This window comes from Parus major, chromosome 3 (genome assembly GCF_001522545.3).
Source record: "Parus major isolate Abel chromosome 3, Parus_major1.1, whole genome shotgun sequence".
NCBI lineage: Eukaryota > Metazoa > Chordata > Aves > Passeriformes > Paridae > Parus > Parus major.
The window spans coordinates 55,611,047-55,629,395 of record NC_031770.1 but is presented as its reverse complement, the minus strand read 5'-3'; the positions used below and the strand labels follow the sequence as shown (position 1 = coordinate 55,629,395).

Here is an 18,349-nt window from a genome sequence, read left to right as displayed (position 1 = left end):
GGGGAGTTGTTCCAGTGCTCAGTCTGATATTATTGAGTGTTTGCCCCAGCAAATAAGGTTTATCTTCAGCTCCTTGTTTTTGTCCCAGAAATCTGTAGGAAGAGAGCTCTTGACTCTCTGGGTCAAGAGCCTTTTCCGAAAATCTAAACTAAATTGCTCCTAAAACAACTTCAGGGCATTCCCTTGGGTCCTGTCACTGGTCACCCCAGAGGAGAGATCAGTGCCTGCCCCTCCTCTTCCCCTCATGAAGAATTTGTAACTACAATGAGGTCTCCCCTCAGTCTCCTCCAGGCTGAGCAGGCCAAGTCACCTCAGCTGATGAGGCTTCCCTCCAAGGCCCTTCACCATCTTGGTCTCCCTGCTTTGGATGCTAATAGCTTTATATCTTTCTTACACTGTGGCACCCAGAACTGCCCCCAGCACTGGAGGTGAGGCTGCCCCAGCTTAGAGCAGAGCAGGACAATCCCCTCCCTTGCCCAGCTGGCCATGCTGTGCCTGATGCCCCCCAGGACAGGGTTGGCCCTCCTGGCTGCCAGGGCACTGCTGGCTCGTGTTCAACTTGTCATGGACCAGGACCCCCAGGTCCCTTTCCATGGCACTGCTCTCCAGGATCTCACTCCTCAGTCTGTATGTACAGCCAGGGTTGTCCCATCCCAGATCCAGAATCCAACACTTTCCTTTGTTGAACTTCTTACGGTTGGTGATTTTACAGCCCTCTAATTTATTTAGGTCTCTCTGCAGGAACCCTGTGTTACCGTACAAGTGACCAGTCACCAGTCTGATGTCACCCCATTCACTATAACCCTTTGTGCCTGACCCATGAGCCAGTTGCTCACACATCTCATGATGAGTTTATCCAGCCATGAGCTGGACGTGGTGTCCAGAAGACACTGTGACAAACCATATATAAAGCTTTACTAAAATCTGAAAAGATTACATCAACTGGTTTCCCTTGATCAGCTAGGTGTGTTATCTTGTCATAAAAGGAGATTAAGTTTGAAAAGCAAGACTTTCCTCTCATGAAATCATGCTGACTGTGACTGATGTTTTGTCCTTCAGGGGTTTTTCAATAACTCCCACAAAAATCTTCCCAAAATTTTACCCTAAATATGTGTATTTATTAGTTTGATTTGATGAAATTGGCTTAAGCACTAATGGGACTGTATGTTCAAGAACTGTTTTTCTCTGGGCCCTGAACTATGTACTGTTAGTCCAAGGGACTGCAGAGGCTCTCTTCCTAGGGATTTTTGGGACAAAAACAAGGAGCTGAAGATAAACCTTATTTTCTGGGGCAAATACTCAAGCATTCTTACAAGTAGGTGTCAGATTTTCCCAAGTGCCTCATTCCTTCTCTGCTGCCCATCGTGTTTTTGGATTTGGCACCCTTGCCAAGTCTTTTCTTTCTGTACTCTTGCAAGCAGCTGGCTCAGAGTTTCTTGGAGATGGTGGTAATCTGTTTGGGAAAATGTTTTTGTCTCTTCTCTAGCTATTTCAAGAGGTCTGCATGCACTTTGATGAACTTCAAAGCACTACTTTAAGTAGTCTTTTATTTCACCAAGGTTTATTTTCCTGTGGCCTAGAGCCCTCGGATTTCTTTGTTGTGACCACACGTGGCTGTACCAGTGTTTTGTTTCAGAAGTTCATTTTGAAATGCAGTATGGTCCTTAAAGTAACATTTTAAGATTTCATTCTAAAGAAATGTAAGTTGACATATTAGATTGGTTTTGGTCGGATTTTTTTAAACAATGGTATCTAAATTATAATATTGTATTTTGCAATTAGCATTCCTAGTTAACAATTTTTGAGGGTGATTTAAATGAGAAAATTTAAACATTTCAAGCGTTTTTCTTAAAAATATCTTGTTTATGGTTGATCTTTGAAAGATTTTCCAAGGAATTTAATGAACCTTTGGATAATTGGTTAAACAATGTGTGTATCCTAAATATTTGGAAAGAGGGCTTGCCCCAAGAATAAAAGGATCACATGAGCACTTAGAAGTTCTATAAAAGCAGTAAAGAAAGATTTATGACTGATCCCTGCATTTTTGCTGCTACTTACCTTTGAAATAGTTTGGAGGTAAGTGTAAGAATCTGACAGCACTTCCTGAAATACCATTTTCCAATCTATTGAGTGCACTTAACCTTTTCCTTTCAGATGGTTGGACTGTGCTAGTTTATCTGAGCATTAAAAAAAAATAAAAATAGACCGGTGTCTGGGTAATTTTGGAGAAGTTTTACTAGAGTGAAACCTGGAGAAAGTACTTCCTCTTGATGTGTTATTAAAGGATAAACCTCAGCCTTTTCATAAAAGCCATATTATAATTCTAAGACTCTTATAAGAAATGCAGGGGTGCAATTTCTAGCCGAGTTCCTGAGGGATAGAATAACTTTAATAAAGACAAGGATGACTGGGAATTTCTAAAAGCGTGAAAGCTGTATAGGATGTACATGAGATTGTTAGCTGAAGCTGGCCTTTTGGTTTGTTAATGCTTTCAGCTTTTCAAACCTTTTATTCTTCAGATTGTTTACACTCAAGTGAGATATCCTAAGTGCACGCTTCCAGAGTGTTTGCCTGCTGAGCACTCCACTTTGGCACACTTGTGGGCACAGCTCATTGCCACACTTCTGTGGCCCTGCTGCTCCTGTCTCCAGAGCCACACAGCCACACAGCAACTTGCTATTGCTGCCAGAAAATCATATCTTATGCAGCGCCCAGGGACACTTTGTCAGCAGCTTTTTCATCAAATTTGGCATGCTTTAAGACAGTGGAATGAGGTTCCTCAGATTATATGAGTATTCATGCAGCAGAGTCCGGGACTGAGAGATGGTGCCAGGGACAAATCGTGCCCAGGCAAAACTGTGCTTTGCAGGATGTAGAAATGGGCAGAAAAACCCTAAGCAATCTGACCAGTCATCATTTTATATCCTAGGGAATTGGATCAATTTTTTTTTCCCCACTGGTGTTCCTTAAAGAGTAGAGGGATTATCCAATGAGCAGGGATTCAAAAGATACACAAAACCAATAATTTGCAGAGATTTTACTCCACAGATCAGACAATAACATCAATTTTTAAATAATCAAAATTATTTGCCAGTTGTTACAGCTAGCAGAGGTCTGTAAATGGGTCAACTGAAATGTAAGTATGTAAGAGAACATTTTTCTAGTGCTGCTTACCACAACGGAATCTGAAACATTAAATATTTCTCAATTTCTAAGGATCAGTGCACTATCTGGCCTTTGGGAAGGAGAAAACGAGTGATCAATACAGTAACTGGAGAATTACTAAGTAGAGAAAAGAACATCAGAATAAGAAATAGTCTAAGTGAAAGAGAAGATCATAAGTGAAATACAAACCAGAGTAATTTCTTGCAGAAAAGGCAGATTTTATTCTGTGAACAGAAAAACACATGAACAGGACAATATACTGTTTTAAGAGAGATTGGCAAGGCTTCTTTCAGATTTTTATGCTCGCTAAGGGGCAAGCAACATCCTTATGAGAGCAGGAGAATTAAAAAGGAGACTGAAAGAAAGGATGGAGACAGAGTGGGTGATGTGGCAGGAAAGGGATAGGAAAATGTGTACCAAGAGAGAAGCATCTGAATTGTTCTCCAGGCTGACTGGAAATAGCTGAGGGAAAATTAGCTTTATTTCCATCAGAGGACTTGGGCTGGCCATGAGATAGTGATGCAGCAAACCATTCACAGAGAGAGGCTTAATAATTGGAAATATTGTAAGGGCAAGTTAAAACAAGTTCCTGTAGGGCAGGTCTAGATATACAGTCTTCTAAGTGATCTGCCTGTGCTTTACTGGATGCTACTATACAGTGAGTGCAGACTATAAAATTTCTGTGGGTCTGTTGACATTACTTATGTCACATTGAGACTGCAGGTTTTGCTGCTGGTAGAGATCTCAGCAATTTCTCCTTCTGCTTAACAAGGTAGAACAGTACCTTATTTTTTGTGCTGGCTATGTACATGTTTTTTTCTTTGTGAATGTACGTTGTAGGAAAAGAAAAGTTTTGGTGTTTGACTATATTTCTGTCAAATTTTTAAAAAATATTTATGCAAAATGGAAATCCCACTGTAAATATTTTTTTCCTTGAAAACTGAAGGAGAGAAATTTTCTTGTCTGAACTTTCTCTTTGCAGAAACTAGATTTCTGTGGTGATTTAAGTAGTCTTCAAAATATTAATAGGAGAATAATTCTTTTTCTTATTTCATAAATTAAATTCTGGCATAAAATAGTATGGAATTTATCATACATTATGGCTTGCATGGCATTTCTTAATTGGTTCTTCTAAGATGTATTTCTGGCCTTCATTTTATCCCATGGGCAAAATGTACTGGCAAACAAAACCTCAGGCTATGGGGAATGGTTACTCTGAAGGCTTGTCTTCTAAGAGAAGCAGTCCCTCTCCAGGGGAGAAAAGACAGAATTGCTAATCATATAAGGTGAGGCCCTCTACATAAATGGCATTTCATAACCTTACATATAACCTTACAATACCTTACAGATTAAATTACTTTACAGGTATTAAAAATAAATATTTGTGATTTTTTTTAATACATATTTTTTAATTCTAGTAGGACTGACTTGAAAAACTTCATAGTTTGTCTTATTGATAGTTGATAGCATTTATAAAGAAGTGCTCACCACAGGATTGCAAAAATTTTAAATTCAGCCTTGGTAAAAAATACATAATTATGTACTTTTATGATTAATGAGTTATATGTGGTCAAGAGATGGCAATACTCAAATCTTCCTTAGTTACAAATCTCAGTATGTGCTTATGCAACTGCTGGGTCAGGTCACAGGAGGAAAAAGGATTATATCTAAATATGACAGAAGTTGAATAATCATGGCAGACTGGGATGCTGGGGTAGAGAGGGAGAAGTGTGGAGCTGTCCAGTCCAGGACATGAGGAAAATGAGTGGTGAGAGAGAGAGGAGAGCTTTGGATGAAATGCCTGCAGGGAGTCCGGGCATCAGGGAAGTAGACAGGCAGAGTCAGGCCAGGCACCAAAGGAGGGAGGTTTGTCCTTTCTAGACAGGGAGATAAGGCTGGAAGGGAAAGCCCAAAGGTGAAGGTGAGTGTAAGAATGGGACAAGTGAGGCTGGATGGGCCAAATGAGAGAGGCAGACAAAACATCTGTGGGAAGACAGAGCAGAGGTTCCCACTGGCAGCAGTGGCAGCAGCCTCTAAGAGCTAAAAGCTTTTACTTCTCCTAAAATAGAGTGGAAAAAAGGACTTGTAGTGTCACTACATACAATAGTTAGTGGGTGTCACTGATATCCTTCCTCTGCTGCTGAATGGGTGATCTGTCATCCCGTGCTGCATTAACACAAGTGAGGGGTACACCAACATGGCCTTGCTGTGATGTCTGTGACTCTGAGAGGCAAGAAAGGTAGCATTTTTGTTTGCCTAGATGTCCTCTTTAAAAGGTGAGAAGCTACACGTCAAAAAGCTATTATTTGCAAACTTGTAATTTTAGTAAGCCCAAGATAAGGTGACCTGTGCAAATCTTATTAGGTCCCTTTGTGATTATTATTATAATTATTTCCATATTTATAAGGTAATTATAAGTGGACTGCCATTCTAATATATGAAAATGATCATCTGTGGAATGTGTCATACCTCTATAGTGGAATATGTCACTGTAAATTCTCTACTCATTTTTCCCAAAGGCTGGTGACTAAAAAAGGAGAGGCAAAAATCATTATGTGGAAGCAGCTCATTTTCTGGCCTGAAGAACTAACTTTCTGACTAATTCTGCCACAAATGCTTCTGTAAAGATCAGAAATCATTTACACCAAACTCTTCACAAGCATTCTGGTGTTGTAATTTTTTTCTTGTGCAGAATGGAAGTCCTACAGTTTGATTAATTTAAGTGTTGAACATTTGGTCTTGCAATTGCAGACAAGAAAAGTAACACTCTGAGAATTCAAAACCTATTTAATGGCGAGTACTTAAAAACTCGGGTTGCCCATAACTTACTATATACTTTTGACCTTAGTCTCTCTCACCAGTCTCTCTCACCTTTCAACATAGAAGAGTATTGATTGGAAAAATACATTCATTAGGACCTGCCAGCTGCTAAATTGCTACAGGGGCATGGAAATACTGGGAGGAAATTAATTCTGAATTCGGACAATGTGCTGATAGTAAGGCACCAGACACTGAGCAGTCATGGAAAAAAGTCCTCACAGACAGAGTAGCTGCTCAGTTAATAAATTCCTTTTTATTTCGTGCACTAATGAGCTGTTGCCCTTTGAAAAGTATGGTCACATAATTAAAGATAGCATACATATACACAGGACAGATAAATGAAGGTTTGAATAGCATTTGCAAGATGCAGTTCAACCATTCTGTGTTTAAAATCTTAATCTTTTTTTAAGGTATACTGATATAAGGAATATGTGTGGGTGTTTCTGCATTCACCTTATGTACAGAAAGAAATTATTAAACTTCTCTGCATAAGGAAAAAAAAAAACCAGAAAATTACTATTGCTTCAGAACTGTTTCAATTTTGGGCTATTCCACAAAGTGCAGCTACACCACCATTCTTTACTTAAGAAAAATGAAAATGACCCTCTGAGTGAGCTGTAGGTTAGATGCCAACAGCACTGAGAAACAGAATGAAAGAGAATCAATTTCTCAGTATCTATTTGAAAAATTTTTTTTGTATGAATTTAAATTTCAGACCCATAGAATTGACAAATAGACTGAGCTCTTTCCTATTTTGAATCCATCCCTTACTTCCCAAGAAAAACTTCCACATTTTTCAGAAAGCTGGGCAAACTTGTGTTTTTTCAAGGGAGTCTGCTGCAAAATTTTTAGCTGACATGTGTAAGCCATGGAAAACTAATCCAGCTTACTGGAAGTATGGGAGAGGGAAGTATTGAAAACATCCAAATTCAGGTATTATAGACATGAACAAATAGTCTGGGCTTCTTTACTCTCCCATCAGTAGAACCTCCAGGAAATGTGTCTGGAGATGTGGGCCACTCACTGACAGTGCATAAGCACATCTCTCTAGACTTCAATGCAGTCTGCAAATATTACTGACAGATCCGAGAATAAAATCAAATTTGTCAAAAATGAAGCTTTAAGGGACTGAAAGAATGTGCAAATTTATACTGACTTTAGATAGTTCTAGAGGTCATTTTGCTGCACACATGGAGTGGTTTAGTTTTGGCATGTCCAAATGTAGCATTTCAATCACTCATTTTAAAATTAACCAGAGTTAAGGATGAAGGAAGATGATAAAACTAATGCCAAAGGAAATGTTTAATTTCATGTCAAATAAGAAGTTTTGATGACCTAAGAAGATAAGCTTTTGTTTTCATGTTGCCAGAGCTTGTCTTCAGCACTACTGTTTCTCGGTCAATACAAAGATATTTTACATAAGTTTTTAAATTTAAGTTGCCAAATTAAACTGTATTTTATTTTAGTTCTAAAGAAAACATTTCAATGTCTTCTGAATACGTTTTCTGATTCACTGTGAAATACCGCCAGCATTTAAAGATTATTTTATTATTCGACTTTGATGTAACGTTATTTTCATTGATTTTTCTTACATTTCTCTTATGTCAGTTATATATTTTTCTTTTTTCTGCAATGAGACCAGTCAGTTTTCATTTGGTTTCCTTGTAATTCTTCTTATTTGGCCTTCATATAGATCTTCTGTTATTTTTAAAGTAGTTCTTCATATTATCTCTCCTCATTCTTTTATGTCAATATTTCTTCACCTCATCCATTCACTACATCAGCTTGGGGATTTCTATGCAAGTAGTCCTGTTGAGGTGTCCCTGCACTCAACCCAAAGGAGGAGACAACATATGAGCAAAAAGCCATGAATTTAATGAGAATAAGTGATAAGAGGAGCATTTCTCTCTTAAGATGATCTCTTCCTGTCTTGTCTAGGTGTCAAAGGAGCTCCTGTGCAACTCTGATCTGGTGATCTTCCAGGTTACAATTTGTATTTCCCTTGACAGAAGGACTTATGAAGGCACAGGCAGCTGTCAGGGCTGTGGGAAAGGGAAGAGAATGAGCTAGCCATGCATTCCATTTAGAGGTATGAATTAAAGGCAACTCTTCCTCATCCTACAGCTTCTCTTCACCTAGGAGTGTCAAACTTTCCCAGCTACGTTTATCCCATTCAGAAACTGTTGGTGAATGTGAATGTCAAGTTCAGTGAGGCACTAAGCTGGAAGGGACATCATTGTTGTCTAAGGGAAATGCTTACTACTCTTGGTTTTGATGCTACACCCAGGGACATTGCCGATCATCAGGGAATAAACTGTCACAAGAAAGCTCTGCATATATTTTAGTTACCTAAAAAAAGCCGTGCATGGTGCAAAGATCAGCATGATGGCTCTTACTGCTGAATAGCTTCATACTCCCAGGCAGTGTTCGGCCAGGTTAAGTGGCCCTCTCCTGACCCAAGGCATGGGAGCTATGCAAGAGTTCTCTTATGGTGTCATAGACAAAACCATCCTGTTTTGGGGAGGAAAAGAATTTAATTGAGTGTGTTGCATGTGCTCAGAGCCATGGATCAGGAATCATCGACAGGGAGGTCTCAGGGTGAGCCCTAGCTGACCTTCACCACCAGTGGAGTATCAACCAAGGATCGATGACAGTTTCTGTCCCATTGCTGGAGCCCACCTTCATGGCTGTGTAGCCTGTCTTCTGCCAAAGCTGGCTTGGCATGTGGTCATGTCCCAAAGATTCTATCTGGCCTAAAATATCCAGTGATTCTGTCCATTTGAGATACAACTTCATGTAAGACTTTCTCTCTCTGTTGTCAGGTTGTAGTTAGCTTAATTACAGCCCTACACATTTTTTGATACTTTTTTAAGCCAATATTTTCATTTGGATGCCATATGATTATTTTTCAGATTAATTTGAGATACTTTGAGAGTACATTTTTGAGGTCCTTAATGTGGCAATTTTATCTTTATTTATATACTTGGTCAGTCCTATTGCAGTACTTGAGTTCTTGAGATGTCTCGTAAGTTTTTTCAAGCACTTAGATCTGTTCAAATAGTATTTCATAAACATTTTGCCCCATACAGAAGTTCACTTTAAAACAGCAGATTAATTTTATATGGAATGTCAGAATGGTATTATTGTAAGTCAAAAGTGTGGAAAAGCATTTGTACTAGATCTTGACTGCTTTTGAAATGACGACTAGTTTTGAGACACCTTACCCTGGGAAATTTCAGGCATTCTGGTAAGAAAGACTCAGCAGCTGCAGGTTAGAGTGTAGTCTTTGAAAATAAATTCAGAAAACTAGAATTTCTCAAGGTGTCTTTTAAAAATATTTATACAATTTTCACCTTAAGCCCTCCTACTATGATACGTCTTATTTCAGGTAAAGCTGGGGTTGTGAATAAGTTGGGCCTTACCTCACTGTTGCGTGGCTTGTGTAGTTTGGACTATCCTAAATTCATTCTGCCTTCCAGTCAGATTCTCTTGATGTAAAAAACCTGAGTTTACCTTATAAAACTGTAATTGTCTCATGCACACTTCCTTTTTACTTTGCAGTCAATATAAGGTTAATAATCTCTGATTCAGAGCTGCAGATGATGAATGAATGTATAAAGCAGAGATGTCTTGTTCCCTTACACACTCATCGAAGTGTGAAACATGAAAGGGAGTGTGGAAGACAAGTTTGTTCTGCTCTGTAGGTTCCAAACACTTTCCATTTTATGTCTGCTGTGTTATTACATTTGGAAATGTGCAGTAAACTCTGGGGGGTTTTTTTTGATTTCTGATCTATTCTGGTTTTGTGCAGGCCTTGGAGAGAGGGCTTTATCTGGGGTTTTCTTTCTTTGTGATTTGTGTGTTTTTTTGGTAAACATAGTTGGGAAGATCTTTTAGTCTTTTATTTTTTTGTTACTGTTTGCATAGGTTACAAAGGGAATTGCAGAAAAGGTTCTGCTCTTGTACTTTGGGAATGATGCTCTTGCCAAAGTCATTAAGCTGGGTTAGGTTGTTGTGCTATGTTCTCCACAAGACCAACCCTTGAAACCTAACTGAAAACTGGATGAAGAGGGTACTGTTATGTTTTGTCAGGACACAGCATCAGTGGTCTGTGATGTACACTAACTAGCAGCTGGTTTCTGGATGAAATCTGATACGCTATTTTGATTTAGCAATCTCTATTATTGGGATCCTCGTTTCACAAAAAGTTTTTCTCCTCACCTCCTCTAATAATTACTTGACTTAATTTATTACCAGCTTTTATTTCCACTGTATAAATGGAAAGAATGTAATTTTTGGGAAATATGGGGCTAGGGGTATTTTAGTGTGCTTCCCACTGTGGTTCACCAAAGCCTGAAAGTGATGACTCTGCAGGGCCAGTTTGCAAAACCTCTCTCCAGTGCTGCTGGAGTGGAACTGATTCTGAGGGCGGGAAGCAGCAAGGTCATCTTTAGATTCCTTTTGCTTTGTTAAGCCTGTGTTAACAGATTTATAGTGCTCTCTCCGTGCTGCCAGTTTGTGTGCAGGGAGGCGAGGGAGGCCCAAGTCAGGTTTGTCATGTGTGGGCATTGCGAGCAGCAGGTGTGAGCAGCAGCAGCGCTTCCCTGGGATCCCTGGGACCACAGACACTGGGAATCCTGCAGGGAACAAGCTCTCCTATTGCTTCTGCCTCCAGCCTCCCTGTGGAAAAGGAGCCTCCTGTGACTGAGGATGGACAGGACCTGTGGGACAGACTCCATACAAGCATGGAAAGATACCTGTTTTTACTGCATCTTCCTTCTTAGGAAGGAATGTGCTTTCATGCAGCTTATTTTCTTTGGAGTGCACATATTTAATGAATTTATTTATTTTCTCTACATTAGAAAAACCTTTTTTCTTTTAAGATAATTTTTTGAGTAATTTTTCATCTTTCCTAAGTATAACTTCAATAAAAAATGTGTTTGTGAACCTAGGCTTGATCTGAAAAAGTATGAAAATTTAATTCATCTGGGCTGATAGTGATGACTGATACTTTCTGGTATTTCTTAATTTTAGTTTTATCTATGAAAGGGTTTCCTTTTGTATTCAACTGGGAAACTAGGATTGCTTTAGTAAGCATGTAATGTTGGAAAACTGCTACACACCCGCAAAAATATATAATTGTTTTGAAACTAATTTTTTTCCATACTGTTTTTTAAAGTGCAAAGTTTTAATTTCTTTGTGCTTTTTATGGATATGAAAATAATTCTGGGAACCTTATCTTGTATAACATGCATATTTGTATTAGTTTTTAAAAAAAATTCAAAAATTATGAATATCTATCAAGTCACCATGTATACCTAATGGATTAGTCTATTGCTGTTAAAATTATATTGACACTTATTAGATTGCTTTCTGTATTGCTTCAAATATTTAAAACATTCTTCCTGTTATGTGCACCTATGAGTATGTATTTTAAAGAAGCTTCAACATGGTTTATTTAAACTTATACTGACAGAGGTGATAAAGCTGCAGACACATAAGAATGGGGTGGAGAAGATAAGAAACAACAGCTTTGATCAGTCAGTGCTCTGTGAAGAAAAAAAATAAGTCAATTAACTGAGGCACTGGGATAAAGCATATTCAAAGGAAGGGTCAGGACCTTGAGAAGAATAAAAAATATTAGCTGGGTTTGTTGGGCTGGAAAAGGTAAAAGGTAGTTATATGTATAAAGTATGTGTTGTATCCATAATAGTTTATTAATGACACTGTATTAGTTTTGGTACATTTGAAATTTTTAATTTTTTACATGCTAACATCTAAAATATTTAAAGATTTTTTTTTCCCCTGCCTAGTTTAATAGAATCACATTGTCAGTTGTGACATTCTCCACTTTCCCTGTCTCACTAAATAAACAAGAGATGTGTCATGTCAGCATTTAACCCTTTACAATTCTTCACTTCTGTGCAAGTTCCAAGTAAAGTAAAAAGGTTATTTAAGTAAGTGTTCAAAATTAGCTGATATATAAGTCTTGGCATTTAAACATTGGGTTTAAAAAATGAAGTTTTCCTGAATGATGCCACTAGCAGTTTCTGCTAACTTGGTAAAGCCTTATGGTCTTCTAATAACTGGTATATTTTCATTGAAAAGCTTTAAATTAATATCATATTTAGGGACAGAAATTATATATATAAAGTCTTAACGAGATGGCAGAGAGGAAATATGAGTGTATCCAGGTACCTTTGGCTGGTAGAAAGCAGTTGAGAGGTACTGCAGCAGGAGATGTTAGGGAACTTATGTTAGATGAGATATTAGAGCATGCCTAAAGAAATCAGCTGCTGGGGAGTACAGGTTTGGAGCAGGAAGGTGTGGTTGGTGCCAGATGTCTCGGTTCATCAAAGCAAAGCAAGTTTTGCTGTGCTCAAAAAGGCTATATGGCAAAATTAGATATGTAGGAAGAAATCTGAAAGAGTCTTCTAGGTTCAAAACCAGGATATGTTTATTTGAGAAAATATTGAGACTCTGGAGAGATAAAAGCCACCTGTTTACTAATCAGCAATTAAAGCATGCATGTAAGTGGATAATTACTATTAAGAGTAGGATTCTTCATGCTTTAGCTTGTCTGGTGGTGTCACACCCCATGGTATTTGTCTCCTGGACAATTTTTAGCACAGACTCTTACTGGAAAGCATGTTTTGCAAGAACTGTTTGCCTTCCAGGGGCAATCCCAGAGTTCACTGGTGATTCCCTAGGCAATTTCACATCCTCTCAGCTTTGTGTAGCACACCTGCAGCAGCTACCCATAATAACCTCTTACGAGGTTCAGTGCATGTGAATTCATTGTCACTTACAGATAGATCTGTTTGGTTTTCACCTGCACATCCTCCTGCACATGCTGGTCATGTGCATGCCTAGTACACATGTGGTAACAACATCTGTGTCACTGGAACAAAAATTTTTAGGGAACAATTTTCAATACGCTTTTTTTTTTTTTTGTGCTGAAACAGCTTCAGCAATGAGAAAAGACACATTTTTGTGCAGTATTAGATCTTGACAAGTGAAGGGAAGCTTTCATCTCTGATTGGACAGTAACACTTGAAAACAGCTTGGTTAATAATTTAGGTGTATATAATATAATAATTTAAGTTAATAATTAAACTAATTCAGGTGCAGTCATAAGTGATTTTTGACTCAGATTCTCAGCCTTGCTGCTGATATCTCAGTTATACTGAAACCTTTGGATGGGAGCAGGTACACAAAATAGTGCTGGTTTCTTTTTTGGTATTTCTTTTTATTGTTAAAAATTTGGTTAATTTATCAAATAGCTTTTTTATTTTTCAAGGTACAATGCCCAATAACTTCAGGCTGATTTATGAGAAATTGCCCTGTATCTTACTAATTCTGCAACTTTCCAACTAAGAGAGGGGGCAGTAGATAATTTTTTTTTTGCCTATCGGTTGTTTTCAAACAAACTTCTTTCTTACAACCTGAAGCAGTGGTTGAAGCTTGACTTCCCTGAAAGAACTATGCTTGTTTGTTTTTTTTTTTGTTTGTTTGTTTTTTTTGCTATCAACAGGCCGAGCTCTGATAACAGGCGCCACGGCATCCGGGAGAGGATGTCCAGTACCGCGGAGAAGGGGAGCCTGTCCATGGAGTCCACCAAGGAAACCCGGTACTGCGCCGTCTGCAACGACTACGCCTCAGGCTACCACTACGGGGTCTGGTCCTGCGAGGGCTGCAAAGCCTTCTTCAAAAGGAGTATTCAAGGTAATGAGCTGTTCAAGTCACCTTTACCCTGTTAGACCTTTTAGTCTCGAGGAAACTGAAGGCACTTGTGATTCCAGCCTGACCCCGGGACAATGACATTTACTGGGTTTTCATTAGCAGTTGTTGCGCTCTCCGACACAGTTTTAGCTCTGTACTGGATGAATGCTTTTAGCAGGTATAAAATATGTTATTATTAATTCAGCATTAATGGGGAAAAACAAAGCTTTTCTGTATCATCTTTGCTTTAGTATATCTGACCCTGGTGGTAGTGAGAAATTGAATTTAAAAATCCATGTTGGATCAAGATGATCACACTTTCAGGCTAAGCAGCTCTCCCCTCTTATCCAAGGCATTTTTTTGAGAATTCCCTGTCAGATGATTAATTCATGCTGATTGATTTATTAATCTTAATTTAGTGCTCCATTAGCCAGATGGTTCAGTCCAAATCTCAATTCCTTAAAGATGCTAGATGTCTTTTGAGAGCCAGTATTGAAAAAAGAATGTTTCCTTGATGAAATATTATTTGTGTCTGTCAACAAAGCAGGGTTTTCAACTGTACACAGAATGGTTTAGTTCCCAGTCTTGTTGTGGTTAAAAAGGCTAGTGGAGTAAAGGGCATCTAATAAAAACACTGTTAATTACCGTGACAGAGATAATTCTTCATTTAACTGCCTGTTACGTTGTGGAATGGATGCTGCTTTTTAAAATTTGTTTTTATTTTTTTTTTTTCTTTGTTCAATATCTCTTAAAATTACTAAGAAGTAATTATAATTCTACTGAAAATACAGGTACTGTTCTGTATCTAAGTTTTTAGAGAAGAAAATAAAATAGATTTCTTCCATTTAAACAGAAAAAAGGTAAAGTGCTGTGCATTATTTAGTTTACTATAGGTTTTTAAATCCCCAGGTGATACATAGGCACAAAAATTTCTGTGGCCTCTTTTACTGAAATAAACATAGTGTGGAACAATTTTACATCACATCACAAGGTGTGATTATTGCCTGCTTTATTGTATGACTAGCACAGAGCTGAGTTAAATAGGACTTCCAGCATTCAGATCAGAAATTTTTCCCCCCTGAAGAATGAATGACTGAGGGGTAGACATTGATGGAATTATTTGAATGACAATGATTAGTTAATAGTTACTCATATTTTTGTTTGTCCAGACACACTGAAATGATTTTTAAAAGAGTGAGTGGTTAGAGCCCAGAGGTCAGTAATAAACAACACTGAAGGGAGAAAGGGTGAAATGCTTTTTTTCTTCACATCAGAGTAATTTACTTTAACTTGCGATGTCAGGAGAACAGCTCCCTTATTGTGTATTTGTTATTTTTCCTTTTCAGTTCCTCTGACCAAATCAGAATTATTTTTAGGCTTTTGAAATTACGTCCTTGTGCTTGAACTGAACTAAGTCACAACAAAGTAGAAATTGAAATAGCCTAAAGCAAAAGTGAGAGTTATCAAGTAACTGTCAAGCAAAGGTCTCCAGCATTTGGCCATTGTGGAAGAAAAAATGAATCAGTTTCACTGAACTTCTGCTGTCAGCACTTGGTGGTTTTACCATGGTCTCCACATAGACAAATGGTGTGGTCCACCACACTGGATATGCTTTCTATTTGTGCTACACTAAAGACTAGTTAGTAAATCTGCTTCTTTCTATGTATATATATTTAAGGTGATTTTTAAGTAGATAAGCTTTTAAATCTTAAGTTTCCAGGATCCCATAAAATGACTTTTGTGATCTATATGTCATGTTTGCTCTAATTTAAGCTCCTTGCTTCTTGCCCTATGCCCTGTGGGCATGAAAAACACTTGTTACAACAACCTTTTACATAGTTGAAGACTGCTATCATATCTTTTCTCAGTCTTCTCTTTTTTAGACTAAACAAACCAAGTTCTTTCAGTGGAACATGCTTCCTAGACTTCTGATCCCATTTTTTAAGCTCCTTTGTACTTTCTCCAGTTGATCCACCTCTTTTGTGATTAAGTTATTGTAAAAAATGACATGCACAAGTATAAAGAAAATAATTCAAGAATATCAGTATTTATGAGAGAATTCTGAACATTTGATCATAGAGGGTAAGAAAAGTCTTCTGAACTTATAAAGTCATAGCTACCCAGTCTTGATGAACTAAGGTAATTTTTGAATTTTCTACTGGATTTGGAAGAGATCTCTATTTCAGAAATTACATGTTCTCATTGAACATGTGTCCAATTTATGAAAATGAAAGTAATTTTTAGATTAATAATAGATGTAAAAAACACGCATTTACCTTGCAGATGCTAATAATTTTAAATATGTTGTGATCAGATAGCTAGGAATGAATGCTACTTACATGCAGGTATATTTATAGAAAGATTTGTGGACTAAATATTATTGTGTGTATTTTTGAGTTATTATATATACTGCATCATATATATGCTCTGCATTCCTAAAATAAAAGGGAAAAAAATCCTGTGCATCATATGATCAAACACTGTTGAGGTTCACATGAACAAAAATAAACCAAAATACTTTAAGCAAAGATTTTTGTTGTTTCAGCAAAGATAACTGTGCTACTTTGTTCTTTGCTAACCTGTATTTCTCAATACACTCGTAGATGCAGAGATGATAATTTCTGTATTTCTCATCAGAGATTTCATAGGAGAATTGCTGTAATGAACCTTGATGTTCCTGTCAGATTGCATACAAACTTCCTACACTGTTCTTAATAGAACCACAGGAAAAAGTAAGGACAGACATGAAGAGGCTGTATGTGGTAATGAATTACCTCTGTTATCCTCAGTGATATCAGAGGTATCTATATTTACCTGCTTTAGTATATACTGAAATTTTATAAAAACTCATATTTGCATTGGAACTTACCTGAGGTGAAAATAGATAGCTTCACTTTTATCCAGGCTATTTTGAATGTTCCTGGTTTTGTGAGTTTTAAATGCTAAGGTGTTTTTCATTGTTGTCAAGTAGTTAAAGCTTAAGGAGGTAACCTGAATTAGAAACTGTGTGTGCAAGTTTTCAGTTTTGTTTAAACAACAGATGGTTTGTGGAAAACCTGAACTGCCTCCTGAAATGGCCTATGTCAGTCTACTTTGATGGTTTATGTCCCAAAAGTGATTTGGGACCTTGTTTTGAGAAACCTCAGTGCAAAGTGATATTAATGTACAATCTTTCAGAGAAAAGTCACAGGACACCAAGGATACCACGTTGCTTGGTGAGAGAAGAGTGCTTTACTCTTCACCTAGCATATGTAGCCTTCAGAAGTGTACTTGGTTGAGGGACTTGATTTCAGAAGCATACAAGGAACCACACCACAGCCCTTCTCTCCTAAAATATTTTTGAATTTTAAGACCAAGAAGGGTCATTAGATCAATAATTCTGTTCTTCTCTCAATATAAACTTTATATGCTGTCCATCTACAATGCCCAGTAACTTGATGGAGTTAAATATTTTAAATGCCCAGACTCAAGATGCCCATGGGCTCAAGTGTTTTCTTACAATGATGGCTTATTCTAATGATTTGTCCTCCCATATGCTAAAAATTTACCAAATTAATGTGTTCTACTCAAAGTTATGTGTCTTACTTTGGCTTTTACATCACTTTCATGAACCAGTCTTAGTAACTACTTTCTCCTGTGGAAAGTTCTTAAAAATTAGGTCATCAAGTCATCAAATCACCTTGATATCTTAAGTGAACTAAAATGTTTCAGTCGCCTGCTGTATATCTTTCTGTCTTCTGAGTCCATTATTTTTTCACCTCTAGTCATTCCCCCACACCCACAACAGCCTCTCTAAAATTTGGATGTCAGAATTGGAAGATGTATTTCAACATGAGCCTTACAAATGCAATTTACAAATTAAAAATCCCCTTGTGACTCACACATTCTTTCCCCCTTCTAATTCCCTTGGTTTTTGGATAGCCACCAAGCCCTGTGAGACAGGAAGGAATTACTCATAGCACCTCTGACAAGCATCCAGCAAATGCCTACTTATGGGTGTCTGCAAACCCCCAGAGGGAGCACAAGGGATTCAGGACAAACCAGGAGTAAATCCTTACATTAAAGAGTATCTTGATCCCAGAATTGCTCAAGCATTTTAGAAAATCCCAATTCTATTTCCCCTTCATAAGCCCTTCTGATGTTTTTCCTCTTCTCTGCTTTTGTTTACAGCTTTTGCTCATATCTGGGATATTTCACATACAGTCAGTTAAAAATTACTCCATGATGGGAGGCATTACCAGAACAGGTAATGGCTTCTGAGAATGGATGAACAGCTGATCAGTTCCAGAGGCCTGCCTTTAATGTCTTGATCAGAGATATAATGGTCTTCAAAGTGCAGGAATTCTTGAAGCTGAGAAGAATTTTGCCTGTGTGCCTTGAACCTGGATTTTAATTAGCAGTTATGCCTTCTGACCATCAAGCAGAGGAATTTTGGCAGTAGTCTTTGAGTGTTATCAATTGTTTTTATTTGACAGTGATAGAGCTGTAGTTTGTTGAAAGTATGTAATGTTGAGAGGGGTGGTAATGTATATGTATTTTCCTGTTTGAGAAAACTTTACTGGTAAAACATGCTAGTAAGTGAGTAATAGGTGAAGGTAGGTAATGGTGAAGTGCAGAAATCACAGTGGTGTCAATTTGGGAG

At 37.8% G+C, this 18,349-nt stretch overlaps 1 protein-coding gene across 1 annotated transcript in view; it reads left to right on the top strand.

The window, feature by feature from the left end:
* The window catches only part of ESR1 (estrogen receptor 1), a 161,829-nt gene that overhangs the window by 71,549 nt on the left and 71,931 nt on the right, over positions 1-18,349 (top strand). Inside the window, 1 exon segment of the mRNA XM_015620605.3 lies at positions 13,520-13,710. Within this exon segment, the coding sequence (XP_015476091.2) occupies positions 13,520-13,710 (191 nt within the window).